Source organism: Taurulus bubalis (assembly GCF_910589615.1).
Source record: "Taurulus bubalis genome assembly, chromosome: 1".
Lineage (NCBI taxonomy): Eukaryota > Metazoa > Chordata > Actinopteri > Perciformes > Cottidae > Taurulus > Taurulus bubalis.
Genome location: NC_136589.1, coordinates 42,837,680 through 42,854,594, shown reverse-complemented (window position 1 = coordinate 42,854,594; position 16,915 = coordinate 42,837,680). Strand labels below are relative to the sequence as shown.

General features: G+C 41.6%; 1 protein-coding gene across 1 annotated transcript in view; it reads left to right on the top strand.

The window, feature by feature from the left end:
• LOC306736972 (disco-interacting protein 2 homolog C) overlaps positions 1-16,915 on the top strand; it is a gene marked incomplete at both ends in the record, with an annotated part of 122,955 nt that overhangs the window by 64,542 nt on the left and 41,498 nt on the right. Inside the window, 4 exons of the mRNA XM_079218666.1 lie at positions 4,169-4,240; positions 8,025-8,135; positions 9,919-10,044; positions 11,055-11,378. Coding sequence (XP_079074792.1) covers positions 4,169-4,240; positions 8,025-8,135; positions 9,919-10,044; positions 11,055-11,378 — 633 coding nt within the window. The remainder of the gene's footprint in view (positions 1-4,168; positions 4,241-8,024; positions 8,136-9,918; positions 10,045-11,054; positions 11,379-16,915) is intronic.

The window sequence follows — 16,915 nt, the reverse complement described above, 5'->3', positions numbered from 1 at the left end:
TGGTGAGTACTTTTTATTTTGACTTGATATTGATGACTTTAACTTGGCGATAGTACTTCAGTATACTTCTCCAACAGCAGTAGTAGTACTCATGTAGTAGTACTGATGTAGTAGTACTGTCTGAGGTCTAATGAAGATAAATGAATCTCCTCCGTTGGAACATGACCTGGGAGGAGGAGCCTGTACTGGTTTCGCTGGAAACCAGTAGAACTCTACAACAACCAAGAAGTGTTCTCCCTCCTGTCTTGTGTACTTTATGCTGACTCAGCGTGTTGTCACTGCAAACACCTGCTGGATCCTCTGTGTGTGTGTGTGTGTGTGTGTGTGTGTGTGTGTGTGTGTGTGTGTGTGTGTGTTTACCTGCCCTCCTTCTCGGGGTATGGGCGTTTCCTCTCTGCTCAGCTGTTTGTTTGTTGTGTTTGTTATACACTCTGTTATACGCTCTGTGTGTGTGTGTGTGTGTGTGTGTGTGTGTTTTCTTATTCATGAGAATATGTCACTAATTAATTAAACATTCTTTTGCTAAAAAAAACACACAACAGAATGAACACAAATGTTAGTTTTTTTGGCTTTCAACTACTTTTTAGATTATATTGAATAAATATTATTATTATAGTTAATATATAATATAATTGTCCACGATATTGTTTTATTTTTGTAACTTGTAGCTGCATGAATCACTAAAATATGATGATGATAATTACATTCTAAAGTCAGTCTGAGACCATGAGGAGCCCCATGTTTCCCATGAGCCTCCTTGTTTTACATTTGATTGTGTTCTCTTTATTAATACACAATCTTTTAGAACTGAGTGTAAATGTTGAAACATTACTGGAGTTTGTCATTTCAACATAATACCGTGAAAAATATTGATATTGTGATTTGTTCCACATGGCGGGAAAAATGACACAAAATCGAGTTTTTAAGATTCTATTTTTTTTTCACAGACAGACAGAGCTTCCAGTGTCACATGACAGAAACCTCTTTTCCTCTCTCTCTCTCTCTCTCTCTCTCTCTCTCTCTCTCTCTCTCTTACTGTATATGGTCATGTGGTCATGGAGGCTCTGCTCTGCTGTTTCTGGCTCTGATTCAGTTGAGCTCAGTATTTGTGCGTTTGTGGACACCTGAACGTTTCTTATGTCGTTGATCGTGCATAAACTTCTATACAACCAGAGGAGTCGCCCCTGGCGGTCACTAGAGAGAATGCAGCTTTAACACATGAAACATAGACTTCTATACAACCACAGGAGTCGTTAAAGTAATGCATCTTTAAGACTCTTCTGGACGTCCACCTGGTTAAAACATGTAAAGGGTGACGTGTAACAAAAGCTTCATCAGCTTGAATTCCCACGTTGTGTTTCAGGATGGAGTGTTTTAAGTGTTTTATTGTCGTGTTTTCAGAGGTTTACATTTCCTTAGCAACAGTATTTCAAACAGCGAGTATTTATCTTCAGTCTGGGTCAAACTGACAACAAGTTAAAACTTCTCGCCTTCTCGCTACGAAGTGCTATGATATAAAACATGTTGTCAGGCTCCGTGTGTGTGTGTGTGTGTGTGTGTGTGTGTGTGTGTGTGTGTGTGTGTGTGTGTGTGTGTGTGTGTGTGTGTGTGTGTGTGTGTGTGTGTGTGTGTGTGTGTACAGGAAAACCTCTTAACAGTTACGCCGACTCTCCTCGGCCATCTCCAGCGCTGGTCGCCCCAGAAGGAGCAGCGCTGTCTGAGTCGTCCCCTTTCCCTCTGCCTCTATTTATAGATCTTCATCCCTCCATCGTCATCAACGGCTGCTTCACTCGGCTCGCTCTACAGAGCTGCTTCTCTCCTGGAACCCAGAGAGAGCAGCAGCAGCAGGAGGCGTTCACAAGGAACTGGTCAAGTCGGACAGTTTTCAGCTGCCTTCAAAGGAAACACAGGAAGTCACAGAAAAAATGACTTCCTGTTAGTTCCGATCTTTAGGCTACTTGTAGTTTACAGATCACGTTTGGATTTATTCATGTGTTTGTAAATATATATTTATGTAGAAATGTGTGTGTAGCTGCATCCTTTGTTCTTTTCATGTCTGCCTGTGAAATACATTACTACTGGTTTTGATGTGTGTTGTATAAATACGATTTTGTATTATCAACCACACAAGATGTGTTTTTAGATTTAAACATGAGACGAATAGTCAACAATCCAGCGTTAAGTATTACAACTACACATAAAATAAGGATTTTCTACAAAAAGTGGTGTTTGCTGTCAGATCTAAGAGCCAATCAGCTCTCTGATGTGGCGAGAGCCAGGCGTTTCCCATCATGCACTGAGCCACGCAGTCGGTGGAGAGCTACTGCGGCGCCTGGCTCTAAAACCTGCGGCCGCCTTGCTCTCATGAGATTATCGTTGACCACGTGTGCATGACGTCAGAGCAAGTCTGACACAAATCTACCCAGCATGCACTGCGCGCCGATCGCGCAGAACTGGCTCATCTCCAACGAACCTATTCTCACAACGGATCCGGTCATTTTGTTGCTTCGGTAAAAAACAGATGTTTTGTTAGTTTCGTGAAGCAGATATGTGTTTGTTATGCTGCTGCCTCTTGGCTCGAAAAATAGATGTTTAATCTCAATGGGACTCAATGGGTTAAATAAAGGTTTAAATAAAAAATAGTGATGAACACGAGTGAATCTCAAAGTTTTTTGGCTCGTCGACCCTCAAAACGAACGACAACAGAAGCTTTGTCTTCTTCCTCCCGGGTTGTTTCGTTTAACGGGAATGTCGGAGACTCAAAAAGCAGAAATTGGAGAAAAATTAGAAAAGAACAAACTGAACTAGTGTGTAGCAGAAACCATCATGTTTCTCTAACCTTCAACATCCACTTATTTTAACCCAAACCATCATCTTTCCCCCAAAACAAATCCTCTATTAAAGCGTTGGCAGATCATGAAGATCTACTTTCCAAAAAAGGGATTTGTAGCTGTTCAAGACGACAGACAAGGTCAAACAATGTCGTCATAATAATAATGATGATAATATGGAGGAGACCAGAGCGGTTGGTTTGACGTCTGCAGAGTTGAAGGCAGCTTCTTGTTTTTTACTGTGAATTCATGTTAAACTGATGGTTTCGTGAATGAGGCTCAATGCAAAGGAACTCAACGCTTTTAAATAAATACTTACGGTGGTACTTAAACGCAGCAAATAATTAATTTATTCAGGAACATTTGACAGTGTTCATCTTGTGGTTTTGACTGGATAGAGAGTCTCTCTCTCCGCTTATGCTTTCATTTACATTTCATTTAAAGTGTCACTTTAAGAATATCTCCGTTGAGGACAAGGTCAGACCTTCATCCCTCCTCTTCCTCTCTGCAGGACAGTGAGCTCCCCTACCAGAGATGCTAATTGTGTTCACACACACACACACACACACACACACACACACACTCACCGATGACGTGCGTGTCCACAGTGAGTCACATGAACGTGTTTCAGGAGGATTTGTCAAAAAGCTTTTGTTTTTGTGTTCGTAGTGAATTAAGTGCATCTGCAGAACTTTGAGGTCCAAATGTACACACACACACACACACACTGACACACACACATACACACACACACACTCTCACACACACTCTACACTGCACTATCTGGTCCTGGTGTAGTGGAGAGAGTGAGACAGCATAATGTGCTGTTTGTGGATCATATACATTAAATGTTTGCTTGCATTTGCTTCTCCGTCATTTATCTCTTCTCATTTACTTATAATTGTTTTATCCTAAGATATTTGGTTTTCCAAGCGTGACAGGAGAACATTCCTGCCCACGGCAATAAGACTATACAATCAATCACCTCTTGCCAGGTCCTCTGTGGATTAATTCATCACTGTACACGTTTATGTTCATCTACACTTCACACACTTCATATACAATACACACACACATACTTTGCATTTTTGCACTTCTCCACTGTTTAAATACAATTTAATTTCCTCAATTAATCCACGCTGCGCTGTACATATCTTTTATTTTTGTGTCTGTAAGATTCTGACAACAAATTTCCACTTGAGGATTAATAAAGTATCTATCTATCCATCTATCTTAATACCTTTGAAGGTCCTGCGGTGTGAGAATAACGTTGGTAGCCGGTCGGTGATTCTCTGAACGACAGAATAAGTAAAGGTGTCTCTGTGTTTCTCTGGCAGGCGACATCACGCAGAAGGGCTATGAGAAGAAGAGGAGCAAGCTGATCGGAGCCTTCTTCCCCCAAGCACCAGGTAACATCTCCTTTACAATGCAGAGTTAACAACAAAGACCTCTTTTCCCTGTTTGAGTCGTCACAGGAACCCCAAATTAATTCTAATACTTGTGTTTATTGTATGTATTTTATCTTTATTGGACTCCCACAGGGATGTGTCTTTGACTGGAATCCGACGTGGAAAGAAAGAGATGTGTGTTGTTGTTGTTGTTGTCACCTGGAGAACTCGTGTTTACAACCTCCTCCAATAGAAACGCACACACACTGCCAAAGCTATTACTGGAAAATACTGTGTGTGTGTGTGTGTGTTTGTGTTTGTCTGTGTGTGTGTGTGTGTGTGTGTGTGTGTGTGTGTGTGTGTGTGTGTGTGTGTGTGTGTGTGTGTGTGTGTGTGGCGGGGGTGGGGGGATTTCAGGAAGTGCATTATGGGAAGGAATGACAGGTGTGTGGGATGGAGAAAATGTGTGGTATTCACATGCAGGCCCAGTGGGGGGTCGTCCTTAGTTCGCTTTGGGGGAACCGGATGACGCACACACACACACACACACACACACACACACACACACACACACCAGCAACACGGTTTCCTTCCCTGTGATGTGCTTCCCCCCTGAGGCCTGTTAATGTGGTTTTGATTAAAGCGTTTTCCCTTCAAAGTGAGCGGGTCTCCCCCGATACCCCGATTATCACGGTTCCACATTAGAGCGGACCTTTAATATCGTAAGATCCAGAACGCCGACCTTTCAATATCGGCCTCGAAATCAAATAATCATCTATAGTTATTAGCCTTAAAACATAAAGTTCAAACGATTAGGAATATTGTTTTGGTAGTTTTTATTGATGTATCATCATCTGCTCAGAGTGAGTGTCATAATTCTTCTCTCATCTATTTCATGTTGCTGTGCAGAAACTGTGTTTATTCAAGTTTCTCAACAAAAGCTACATTTTACAAGCTTACATTGAATGTATCTTCATCCAATACACTTGTTTTCCTCAATAGAGCTTGAACGCAACATAATGTATCTTAATGGGAACCGCCGGACGTCGTTAACTGGCTCTCCGGCCGCTGGTTTCGTCACAATGTAGCGATATCGAGCCTCAGCGACTAGAAAGCATGTACGCTTACGTCCCGATGTCGACTGCCCAAGACGCCTCCGGATCAGACGCCCTTCTCGTCTCTTAAGTCTTCGTCCAGACACCCGACCAAGAAAATGCTTTGAAGCGAGAGCCTGTTGTCTGGCAACCTGGATTAATAATTTCCAGGAGGCTGCAGTGTGTGCTCACATAATTGAATCTGCCGCTAGTCCACGACCTTCAAGCCGTTCTTGTAAAGTCAGACAATATCCACAGCCTTCAGAATATCATCAACCTCCAGCTGTTTCTCTTCTCTACCTCCATGACCTCTCAGCCAGAGGCATCCCTTGAGCTCTCTGGTGTTGGGTTGGTCGGTTGGGCTCCTTCATTGTTGTTCCGCTATTAATGGATCAATCCTACTATGATTTAGTTATGTTGGGGGGGGGGCATTTTTTTCCCATGGTAATAAATGGCAATATTCTTAGTATTTGTGTTAAATTGGGTATTTGGTCCCAAGTAAAAGTGTTTTCAGTGTATTAAAACATAGTAAAACATGTGGGAACTATACACTCTGCTGGTATCTGGCATCTTTTTCCAGTCGGGCGTCCGAGGCGCTGTCGGTGTTGGGGTTGTCCACTTCATCCATCTCTTCTCTTTATCGGATTTAGTGTCTTTCCTCCTGTAGAGGCTGACAGGAAGGGAATGAACGAGTGGCCTGCATTGATTTCCTTTAAGGAGTTTGGAGTGTTTGTTGTAAGGAATATCCGTTGGATTGAGTACAACCAAGGAATTAACATCATGTCAGATGGGGGATTTATTTATTAAATGTATACTTCCTAATTGTATTTTCCCAGCAGTGGCTGTATACAAAACATCAACCATGTCACATCTCGGAGTTTTAAAATACATTAAAGAATACTTGTTCCAATCTGTGGATCATCAGCAGTACACCTGGGACTAGATGTGCAAACAATGCATGTGCACAAATAACACGCAAACTGCATTCCCTGCATGTTAACTGGGAGAGAAATAGGGATCACCAAATTCAGTAGGATTCATCCTCTGCAGACCATGAATATCTGTACCAATTCATCGAGTAGATTTAGAGATATCTCACAGGTTACATTAAAACTTTAACCTTCTGGTGGCGGCATAGGAAAAGTCAAATGATTACCCGTCAGTAAGATTTATCCTCTGGGGACCATGACTATCTGTACCAAATTGCATGGCAGTCCATCTTAGAGTAATTATAAAGCCATTGTAATCCCTAAAAATGTAGAATATTTTTTTCTTTGACCAATTTATAAATAGACAAACGAAGAATTATGAATGCACAATCTGCAGGTAAAATAAATCGAGTGAGAAGAAACGAGAGGGACAAAGACATTGTTAAAGAGGCAAGTATAGAACGAGTCAGGAGAGGGGAATCCATCCACTCAGACTCTCCAGAGGATACAGCCGAGGTATTTCCCAGATCTGTCATTCATTGCAGCGCCGGTAGTCGTTTCATGGTCGGCTAATCAACTTTTAGCTCCTCTCCCGAGCAGCAGCGATGCTCTGAGAGCTCTAATGAAGACGGACGAGGGTGAAAGTGTGACGCTGAGGCGGATGCTCGTAGATCAGCGGCTCCGGAGCGGTCGTAGCTGTCAGTAACAGGGTGGTTATTATCATCAGACCTATTGATCGGTGTGTAGGGAGGTTGTTTTCTACTCTGTGAGAGTGTGTGTGTGTGTGTGTGTGTGTGTGTGTGTGAGGGTGTATAGAGCTAGCTCTGTTTCTGTATCTCAGGTGGCGTCGAAAATCTTTAATTTGTTTGTAGTTTTGCAGTTTTTCCTGTCTGACAGTTTGTACTGCCAAACTAATGAATGATCATATTGAAAATAGTGCATTGTGGTGAAATAACTGAATTTATTTACTGTGTGTGTGTGTGTGTGTGTGAGGGAGAGTTTTACATGACTTGTGGGGACATAAATCGAGTCACATTGTGGGGACTCGCCCAATGCAAGTCTCCCCACACCCTAAATCATTACATTTTAGGTTGAAGACTTGGTTTGGGTAAATCCCCAGGAAATGGATGTAAGTCAATGTAATGTCCCCCAAAGTCATGAAAACATGTGTGTGTGTGTGTGTGTGTGTGTGTGTGTGTGTGTGTGTGTGTGTGTGTGTGTGTGTGTGTGTGTGTCTTGGCTGTTTGGTTTAGTTTTTTTAAGGCCGGAGGTTGAGACAAAATTAAGATAATCGTTAAGATAACCACCATTTTAGTATTAGTAGTTCCTGTTTGCAGTGTGATATTTTATTTACTTTGATGCTGAAGAAAAGGCAACTTCAGTTGTTCCTCTGATAATAACGTTTGATTGCGATGGACATTGGAGGTAGTGACGTCCCAGACGAGTCTTAAGGACTCTAAAGACGTGTGTCTGTCTGTTCAGATGTGACTCGGCTACCTCCTGTAAACTCTGTGCATGAGGGCGGATTTTGAAGAAAATTGCTCGGGGTTCTGAAGGAAGCTTGATTGCCTCTGCTGCTGCAGCCGCTGAACAGAAACAGAAACAAATCACAACTAACTGTTTGAAGGTCTCTGCCTCCAAATTCACCTCGCCCACTGTGAGAGATTTCTGTCATGGATCAATGCTTTATTTACAGAGTAATGCAGAAAAAAAGAAGCAATATTTGTTTTAGATTGGAAACTTAAAAGGCTTTAATTTAAAATCTGATCCTCTCTGTTCCAGGAATGGACCCGTCCTCGGGCCAGGAGAGGAGAGCTCCGGTCACCCCGTCCTCGTCCTCCCGGTACCACCGCCGGCGGTCTTCCGGCTCCAGAGACGACCGTTACCGATCAGGTGAGAGGGACGTTTTGTCTCTCTCGGGTTGTCTATCAACTCTGAGGACACAGCGATGACATCATCAACTGGACTCCATATTAATATCGCTTATGTTTTATATGTAAAGAAGGATGTAGAACTACTGCAATATTAATTATCTTAACTTTACCAATTTTACACATCAGAATTGGAGAAATTGTCTCCGATGGCTGTGGTCCGACTCAGGCTTTCACCTCCAGCAGTGAGCGTCACTATAGAGTTGCATTATGGGAAATGTAGGATCCAGTGTAGCCCCGTCCCTAAAGCATCCCCTGCTTTATGGTCTGTTTGACTCTAAATGACCATCATTTACTAAATGAACATCATGCTGTATTGAAGAAGACTTGAAACTAGAGATTGAGACATAAACTCATGTTTACAATGTTTACTGAGGGAATAAATCAAGAGAGAAGTAGAGTCACTTATATAGACTTCTATACAACCAGAGGAGTCGCCCCCTGGTGGTCAGGAGAGAGAATGCAGCTTTAACACATAAAGCATATACTTCTATACAACCAGAGGAGTCGCTCCCTGGTGGACATAAGAGAGAATGCAGCTTTAACACATGAAGCATAGACTTCTATACAACCAGAGGAGTCGCCCCATGGTGGTCAGGAGAGAGAATGCAGCTTTAACACATGAAGCATATATTTCTATACAACAAGAAGAGTCGCCCCCTGTGGTCAGTAGAGATAACGCAGCTTTAAGACATTTTCTCATTGGCATCCCTTGTCTGAACTGGAGGTCGCCGCCTGGTTGCTTTATTATGTTTTAATTATGCTCTCTGATGACGAGTGCCTTGTGTTAAACTTGTGTGGCAAACAGCAGCTCTGCTCAACTGCTGTTGAGAAACAGAATCCATGTTGAAGAGGTTGAGAGACAAGAACTATAATAGTGAAACAAGACTGCTTCAGTTGTTTGAGGCTCTTTCATGTAAAACAGGAAAATGCACAAAGAAAAAAGACTGACTCGTAGACCCGTGAGGGGTCAACGACGGATGTTTCAACTCTTCGGCCCTCGATCTTGTTGTGTTTTTATATAATTGTGACCCAGATGAGCACTGAGCGGGACTCACAACCTTTCAACGCTCTCTGTTGGACAAACTGATGATGAGATGGCTTCTAAATCACCTCAGACGTAGTTTGACATTTCTGGAGTCGGCAGATTATTTTATGTTTATCGACCCCGTGGTCCTCGGCTCCATTTCGGATCGAGTGTCTTTTCAGAAGGAAAACGTATGCACATTTGGTTTTGAAGAGGTTTTTTCCCACAGTTGTGTTTTTCCACACTTCCCCCCAGCCGTTCTGATCTAGACTAAATTGCCCTGTTTGATTTCCCCCCGTGTTTCTCTGCAGGACGGCCTGCAGACTCTTGGTACAGATTGGCACAGATTTTTAGCGAAAAGAAAAATAAGCTTTTGACAAATCTTTCACAGCGCTTCCGAGACGCATTGTTTGGTTTTGTTCCGTGTGGTGTCCCGTGAAGATTAATATCGGATTAACTGAGGATTTTCAATTCTTCTCAGTGGCATCTCATTCGAAAAATGAATCTGTAAGAATTTGCGGTGGTGACATTTGTGGGGGTGAACGATAAAAAAAGATCACACATGATGCAGGAGAGTTTGTTCGAGTTCGTTCTGACGGAAAAATAAATCCTGTAACCTTTTAACCCATTAAGTTTTAAAAGAAAATCTGCGAGATGAGTGGTTTTGGAGTCAAAATGAAGTGAACTTTTTTTTCCATTTGAACAACTTTGTGTTCAGACGTGCACACGGAGGCGGTGCAGGCGGCGCTGGCCAAGCACAAAGAGAGGAAGATGGCGGTGCCAATGCCTTCGAAGCGACGGTCGCTGGTGGTCCAGACCTCGATGGATGCCTACACGCCACCAGGTACGAAATGATTGGCTTATTATGTGACATGTGACTTGTGACAGCGGATGTCCAACAGTATTAAACCTGAATACTCAACAACACTAAAAGCTTGAAATGTGTCAACGCTCATCGAACGGCAGCCAATCTCTTTTTTTTTTAAAGTTCATGAAGACCTTTTCTCTCGATTTATTTACAGTCGTATAATTTTGGTCGAGAATATTTTTCCACAGAACGTGAATAGCAAAAAAACAACATGATTTTTATGAGCAACACGGAGGATTTATTATTTTATTACTCCTTTCAACGTTGACAAAAGCAGCACTGACCAGATCCACTCCTTCCGTTACCTTCCCTTTCACAATAAAAGCCCGAGACATCGACACTGTAACTGTTCACCAGAATGGACTCAAACTCACTCCGAGCATTTTGCAAAAAGGAAACCCAAACAGTTTACCGTCGATGAAACGACGCTGCTCCGGCTCAATAGGGTCCCGGTAGTTGGTCTGTTTGAACCTTTTATTTAAAAAGTGTTGCAAACTCTCATCGTTGCCTGTATGAATAGTTTTGATGCTAAATATTCGCGGGCGAAAAATAAACAGTTTTTTCTTTGTTTGGGGTAATTGTTGGACTTGTTTACTGTGTGTGTTTACTGTGTACACACAAACACACACACACACACACACACACACACACCTAAATGTGTGTGCATGTGAACTGGGTCAGCTTCTGGTATCTGTCTCATAATGCTGAAGGCATTATGGAAATCACACACACACACACACACACACACACACACACACACACACACACACACATTCATAAACAAACTTTACTCCATTTCCCCACTGTGGCGACTGTAACAGATGGGACTCAAACCTTTCCAGACAATAGACTGTGATCTTTTCCTCTCTGCCTCTAAATACAGATTATAATGAGGATGGGATTCAACCAGATTCATATTGAGAGATTAATTGTTTTTTCCTCTGGTGTCGTTCAGTCCGTTCATTCTGTTGTGTTTCCCTCCTCAGACACGTCCTCTGGCTCGGACGGCGAGGGTCAGGGTGGCGAGGAGGAGGGAGGAGACGCCGAGGAAGAGGACGGAGGAGGAGGAAGAGGCGGCGGCGGGAGCATCAGCATGGAGCGCTGGATCAACCGGGCCATCCACGGCACCTCCTCCACCACCACCACCACCTCCTCCACGGCCTCGTCCTCCTCCTCCTCCACGCGCAGCGGAGGGAGCGGAGGCAGCGGGGCGGCCGGCGGCAGGCTGGCCGACGTCCTGGCCCAACACGGCCACCACGCCCGCCACCACGCCCGCCACCACCACCACCACCACCACCACCGCAAGACAGGTACGAGGAGACGCCGCCATCTTAATCTAGACGCACATTCTTTATCGTAAACACGGGGGAACCTCCTCTGTTGGGATGTCATTTTATTCTCTCGTCGCATACAAGGTTGTTTTTCAAAACCAACCCAAAGAAGCAAAGCTTGAAATATATTTTTTTCAGACTTAAAAACGGCTCGGAAAAAATATAGTTAGTATACTTTGACAAAACATCTATCTTTAAAACGTTTAAAGCGTCTTCAGTGGGGTTTTAATTGTTTGTTTCAGACTTTTACTAAAAGATTCCCAAACAACAAATGTGTCGACAGATCTGACTGAATAGCATTTACAACAATTGTCATATTTTAGGACGAACCTCTTTTTTTGTGTGGCCTCGTCTACATTAATGGTCTAAACCTTTCTTTTATGTTACCGAGAAATTACGACAGTAAACCTTCTCCCAAGACTGGAGAAACGATGAAACCATGTCAATAATCTCATCATAGTCCAACTGGGAGAACCAGACGGGCTGAGTGGCCGGCGGTTTGATTTCCTGGCTGGCTGCATGTCATTCGCTATCAGAGCGACGTTCAACTCAGCGTCGGCCGAATTATAAACTGCGAAAAAGCAGATTTGCGAGGCCATTTTGCGTCTATCGCGCCACACGGGGAAAAATGTGCTTTTTCGCAAGCACTCGCATGCATTGACTTAACATGTAGAGAGGGAGAGAGAGTTTGAATAAGTGAGAGAGAGGGAGAGAAAGAGAGACTGAGACAGTTAGAAAGAAAGAGAGAGAGGGAGAGACAGTTAGAATAAGTGAGAGAAAAAATTAAAATCTGATGATTGTGGTGTAGTTCTGGCGCTTGTCTGAAAGAAAAAACAGCTTCTGTGGTCCAGTATGAAGTTAGATTTGTCTCTTTATTATGCAAACAAAAAAACATGTTTTGAGAGCAAATTTCTGGTTTGTAACTAGAATTTCTGTCTACAATTAAAAAATATTTGCTCTCAAAAAAAAAACCTGCGCACTCAATCCCAAAGGATAGGAGTTGAGTTTTGGACGTAGTTGGCGAGGCACACGCTGAGGAATGAGGCAGGAGTTTCTATTGGTGGGCTCGACTGGGCTCTTGATACACACACACTAACGGGAGGTTACGTGAGGAGGACATGGAGGTAAGTTGACATTATATTGCTCTGTTCGTCAACATTATGTTAAACGTAGCAGCACTTCTCTTTGTTTTCATGTTGTTAATGTCGTGGAGTCTCTTTCTTTAAAGAGCGACATGGAGGGCTGCGTGTTGACATGCAGCCCCACGTTCTGCCTGCATGTAACGTTAGCCCACAGTGGCTAACGTTACCTGATGCATGACTACGTTAGCTAAGGTTAGCTACGCACGTATGATACAATTTTAAATAAACCCTATGAGTTTTGGTTTCCCCACTGGGGTAGGTACGGTTGATGAGGTTACAACCATGTTACTGTCTTGTATTAAACTGGATGAAGATAAGCCAAAGTTGAATGATCCATTACATCCTTGAAACTCGTTAGCTAAGGACAGCAGCAGCATTTAACATCACATTGTTTAAGTAACTACATAGACAACTTATGTTAGCTTAGTTAGTGACATCATGTAGTAAAGGTGAGGCACAAGTTATTCATAATTTGCTTGGTGTTTTTGATGAAATAATTACACTCAAATAGTACATTGTCATAGTAATACTTACTTTTTTTCTTTTAATGTCAGAATGGAAACCAACAACAAACACCTCAGGTAATTGCTTAATTTGTTTCTATAAAGCCTGTGTGACAGTAATGCATTACACTGTAATGTCCTTTTACTGTGTTCATACATCTAAAATCCCTTTTCCAGTATGATGCACATGAAGCCACGGAGGCTGCAAGACAACTCTTGTCCCTGATTTCACTGATGCCGAAAGCCAGCTGCAAAACAGAGATGCCTGTGCAAATGCTGGCACTCCCTATCAATGACTGTCTTCACTCACGCCCTGAAACAGGTGAATTACCTTAGAGTTTGGGGTTGAAGGATGATCAAAATAAGTACAAATTGTAATTTTAGGAACCTTTTCTGTTTAATATATCATCTTAAAAGGCTGTCAACAAATGATCTTAGTTTATCTTAATGAGCATTATATCTGTTTGCATATAAAATGACTGGAGATTTATTCTGATCTACACTTTGTATTTCTCTTCAAGATGCACAACCTGATGGCAACACGGCAGGAGAGGCTTTGACTGCATCCTCATCAAGCAGTGGATGATGGTCAAGCTCACAGACATCTGTTTATGGAAGATCGGCAAACAAAACAAACAAAATATTCCAGAATAATTTTATACTGCAGCTATTTATGCCATCTTGTTATAATGTTAGTGAGCAAAATAAACACACATACGTATTTATTTACTGTGCTTTATTTGTAATTATTTAAACGTGCATACTTGTTTAAGAATAAGCACATTAGATTTGCATCAAGTTTATCAATGGGAAACTTGAGGTCTGTTGAAGGACATGCATGTAGATGTCCCGTCCAAAAGAAGAGGAATCAACGGTGGGGTTTACTTGCTGCACTGCAACAAGACCTTCAGCTGACCTTCAGCATACAGTGACCCCATGCTCTGGATCAGTACCATCAGGTTCCTCTTCTTGCAAGTGTTCTGCTTGCAGGATCTGAGATGGACCAAACACATACATTAATTACAATTATAGCCATTGCCTCGTTTTGTTCACATACTGTAGACGATCTAATGTTAATATTTGTTCATCTAGGTTAGAGTGATATAACAAACTAGAAAATTTCGCAAGAAATTTTGAAAGTGTGGCTACTACTGCCGTAAGACGTCGCAATATATGTATATATAATTACTGGTAGTGAGATGTGTTATTGAGGTTATTGAGGTACATTATATATATATATATATATATATATATATATATATATATATATATATATATATATATATATATATATAGTATATGATTACATAAAAAAATATTGTGTACAATTGTGTATTTATTTTCTATTTAATACAATAATCCTCATTTGAGCTTTATGTTAAAATACAGTTAATTCATGGGGCTTTTATTTTGAAAGGGAAGACAGAAAGACTTTCTACAAAACCATCTGTTAAACCCCAGATTTCGAGGCAAAAACATGCTCAAATGTCCAATATAGTACAATCACCAGAGAGGAAACAAGCAACCGAACGCATTGATATGCTTGAATATTTTTATGGACTTAATAATCATAGTCAGTGGAGCTGTTAATCCTGATTCAAAGTGACATACACACACACGCGCACACACGCAAACGTGCACGCGACCGTATTTACATGTGCACACGCGCATAGACACATACAGTCAGATAGCTTTGTCAAACACAAAGCTAACTTCATGCTAGCAATCAAATTCACTTCTCTGTCTCTCCACTATGTTCACGCGACCGTAATTACATGCGTGCGCACACACATACACGCACTTAGACACACACACACACACACACAGTCAGGATGTCAGCTGTCAGTTCCTCCTGCCTGTGTGTCACCAGTTGCCATGGTGGCAGCCTTGATTGGCTAACTTGAAACACCTGTGTTACTATGTTCACTGATATGAAAGGGACTGTGGATTTAATGAGAAAACAACCTTTCAAACTATTGTATTCGACAGACAACCATGGATCCCATCGTGAAAATAACATTATCATGAGAAGCACAAGACTTCTGGGAATGTTTCCGTCTACTTAAATATTTGTAAGGATTTAGAAATGAGAGCGTAACTTCAGTTTATAAAGTGCTCACGTTTCCGTCATGAGAGAAAATTGTGGTCCGATTTAACATGGAGGTTTATGGAGCAGTTGGCCGTACTTCATGTTGCTTTCAGGCTTGCTGACAAAACAGTATAAATTTGTTGGATTCCACGACGCATGTCACACACAAGCACAATATTTCGGACGTTTTCATACATACATTATGCCTCAAAAGTAAATATTGTGGAGTGAATGGCAAAATACAACAAAAAAACAGCAAGAGTCATCACTCTAACCTGCACCCTAAACTCTGAAATGATCCCCAAATTTTCCTAAACTTGAACAATAATTACATGAAAACTGTGCTAGCTATCAAAAAATGCCCAATTGGGCAAATAAACTCCAGACTTTTGTCAACATTTTAAACTTCAAATCATTTCTCTACGTTAAATTATTGCAAGTCACTATGGGCACTTTTGCTCTCTTTATGCCGAAACCCCATTCAAGTCAATGGGACAATTTCTCGCCATTTTTCGCGCTTTTCGGGAAAACGACCGGTCGAATCTCTTAGAAAAGTCATAGCACACGATTCCCGATCAGGCCGCACGTTTTTATGTATTTTGACGCATGTGCTGGCAATGCTGCGGGAGGAGATACGCGCCAAAGTTTGGCACTATGGTTAACTAGAAAATGCATTTCCTGCTGAAAATGCGTTGGAATGCTAAAAGCTGAAGCATAAAGCTCAAATATTAGCTGAAGATAGCTGAAAATAGCGGAATATAGCTGAATTTAGCTGAAAATATCTTAATATAGCTAAATATAAAAAATATAGAATTATAGAATAATAGCTGAAGGTTTTGTCAACATTTGAACGTTTAAAAGGTGTCTGTCGCTGAACGTATGCAGAACCTGTACGCTTTTGAAGTTGAAGAGGATTTGAAGATTTTCTCCATTCGAACTCATTCATTTTAATTTTAATAAAAAGCTGAAGCATTCCAACTAATAAAAAGCGAAATAAGTTGAATAAAGAAGAGGATAACAATAGTTGGACTGCTGAAGCATTCCAACTAATAATAATAATAAGCCCGCAGGAGTCCATAAAGTGCGCTTGCTGCAGGGGTCTATGACCCCTTGCAGCTGAAGCCACACTTAATGAATGAATACAATACTTTAAATTGCATTTCTTTGTTCTATAATGCACACTACCTCCTGCAGAATTTATTTTAAATTGTATCATACGTGGGTAGCTAACCTTAGCTAACGTAGTCATGATCAGGTGCATGTAACGTTAGTTCTTAGCTCACTGTGGGCTAACGTTACATGCAGGCAGAACGTGGGGCTTCATGTCAACACAGCAGCCCTCCATGTCGTTCTTTAAAGAAAGAGACTCCACGTCATTACAACATGAAAACAAAGAGAAGTGCTGCTACGTTTAAAATAATGTTGACGAACAGAGCAATATAATGTCAACTTACCTCCGTGTCCTCCTCACGTAACCTCCCGTTAGTGTGTGTGTACCAAGAGCCCAGTCGAGCCCACCAATAGAAACTACTGCGTCATTCAACAGCGTATGCCCCGCCCACTACGTCCAAAACTCAACTTGGGATTGAGCGCACAGTTTTTTTTTTTTTGAGAGCAGTTTTTTTTTTTTTAAGAGCACAGGTTTTTATTTTGAGAGCAAAAGTTTTTATTTTGAGAGCGTAGGTTTTTATTTTGAAAGCCAAGGTTTTTATTTTGAGAGCAAAGAATTTTTAATTGTAGACAGAAATTCTAGTTACAAACCAGAAATTTGCTCTCAAAAAT